Source organism: Helianthus annuus, chromosome 4 (genome assembly GCF_002127325.2).
Source record: "Helianthus annuus cultivar XRQ/B chromosome 4, HanXRQr2.0-SUNRISE, whole genome shotgun sequence".
NCBI classification, from domain to species: domain Eukaryota; kingdom Viridiplantae; phylum Streptophyta; class Magnoliopsida; order Asterales; family Asteraceae; genus Helianthus; species Helianthus annuus.
Genome location: NC_035436.2, coordinates 28887356 through 28888991, shown reverse-complemented (window position 1 = coordinate 28888991; position 1636 = coordinate 28887356). Strand labels below are relative to the sequence as shown.

Sequence of the window (1636 nt, the reverse complement as noted above, 5' to 3'; positions counted from 1 at the left end):
TAGCTAAAGTTAACAAAACTGTAATTTCTAACATATCGTCGACAAAGATATGTTATCAGAAGCAACATGCATATCATTGTCCAAGCATACAGATAGCTAATATCCTCGGTTTTAATTCCTTCAAATTTAAATTACTTTAAATTCTACTTCCTTCAAACTCTGGTTCAATTAAAGATTATACAATTCAAACGCACCAATAAAATTTTATAAAGTGAACCATTCGCAAATTTCACAACTTTTTACTTAATTCCCTATACTTGAATTTCCAACATAGTAGGGAACATATAAATCCCAACTGCCACCGATGCCACCGCCACCACCGTCGTTGCTACCACTCCCATGTTCACTATCACCTTTCTTTCGTCTTTAATCCTTCCCATGGCTTGATCTAATGACATGTGACCATTTTTACTTTCATTGCTAGGTTTTGTAGGGTTATTTAATGATGGTTGTGATGGAATAGTGGAAGCTAAAGTTGAAGAAATGGGCTTTGTTGATTTTGTATCTTGTGTTTCTCTTTTCATGGGTTCTTGGATGGTGAGTGGATTGATGATCTTGTGAGGCATAGTAATGGTGAGGATTCCGCCATCGAATTTGGCACGAATTACGTTCACTTTGCAATTTTCAGGAACTTTCAAATCTTCATGAAACCAATGCCATTTGTTTCCTGGAATAAGACGTTGCCCAAGAACGTGAAGAATATTTGGATTTTCTATTGTAACCTTGATAAACTCTTTTGAGAATCCTACAAAAAAGAAATGGAGGTAACCTAGTGACCGAAAAGTTTGATATCAAGATGTTGCATTGGTGTCCTTAATAAACGATAGCATTCAAGTCTCATTATAAAATTTGAATAACCAAGATAGTGGGTTCAATCTCAACCACGTATTACATTGGATAGGGCTTTTAGTGCCCAATTGTTAGGCCCAATGTTAGATTTCCTTTTTAACTTTTGGGGTTAGCATCTATGGGAAAATGTCCTTAGGTGGGCTATCAGCCTATAACCATCAGTTTTCTATTCTTTCTGTTAATAAAATTTTACTGGTTAGTCCTTTTTTTCACAAATAAAGATTAAAAAAGAAAAGAAAAAAAAATCAATCACACAAGTCACGTAAGGGTTTAACATATATGGTTAAAAATTCTCTCATAAGTTATAGTAAATATAAACTTCATATTTAGTTTGGGATTTTTACTTTGAAAATCATTACTAAATCAATGTATTTTCCAAAATAATTACTTTTAGTAATTGCGAAAACAAAAGTAATATTTTGGTGAATCTGAATAGTTCTAAAGTTGTATGGTTAGAGTAACAATTTTTAAAATTCAATGAATAAATTAAAAAAAACACGATTTGTAACAATTTTGATCAAGTAAAACAAGAACATTTACCAGGTAGATAAACAAGAAGACTGTCATGATCATCTTCTTGTATCCATTCATAAATAGGCTTGAAATTTTCGTAAACACAGCCAGTGATGACTCGATGTTTGCGTTTGGGATTAGCTCCATCAACTCTTGGTCTCGTTGTCATTCCATGCACGCCTTAATCGACCTTTGGATCCTCCGATATCTATTAGAATACCATAATTAAGTTCTATGAAAAGTACTTCTATTGTTACAAGTAATCAAACATATG

General features: G+C 32.9%; 1 protein-coding gene across 1 annotated transcript; it reads right to left on the bottom strand.

Annotated features, from left to right (window-relative positions):
• Positions 1-202: 202 nt before the first annotated feature.
• LOC110934510 lies at positions 203-1636 on the bottom strand. The gene is made up of 2 exons (XM_022177505.2): positions 1390-1636; positions 203-745 (listed from the first exon to the last, which is right to left on the bottom strand). Exons 1-2 carry the CDS (start codon positions 1529-1531, stop codon positions 252-254), a joined length of 636 nt encoding a protein of 211 aa, XP_022033197.1. The 5' UTR covers positions 1532-1636; the 3' UTR covers positions 203-251.

What these genes read in the sequence shown, in the direction of transcription:
- LOC110934510 (XM_022177505.2), bottom strand. Translation starts at nt 1,531, where the DNA reads ATGACAACGAGACCAAGAGTTGATGGAGCTAATCCCAAACGCAAACAT. An exon ending in TCTTCTTGTTTATCTACCTG is followed by an intron (nt 746 to 1,389) that starts GTAAATGTTCTT and finishes TCTTTTTTGTAG; the next exon opens with GATTCTCAAAAGAGTTTATC.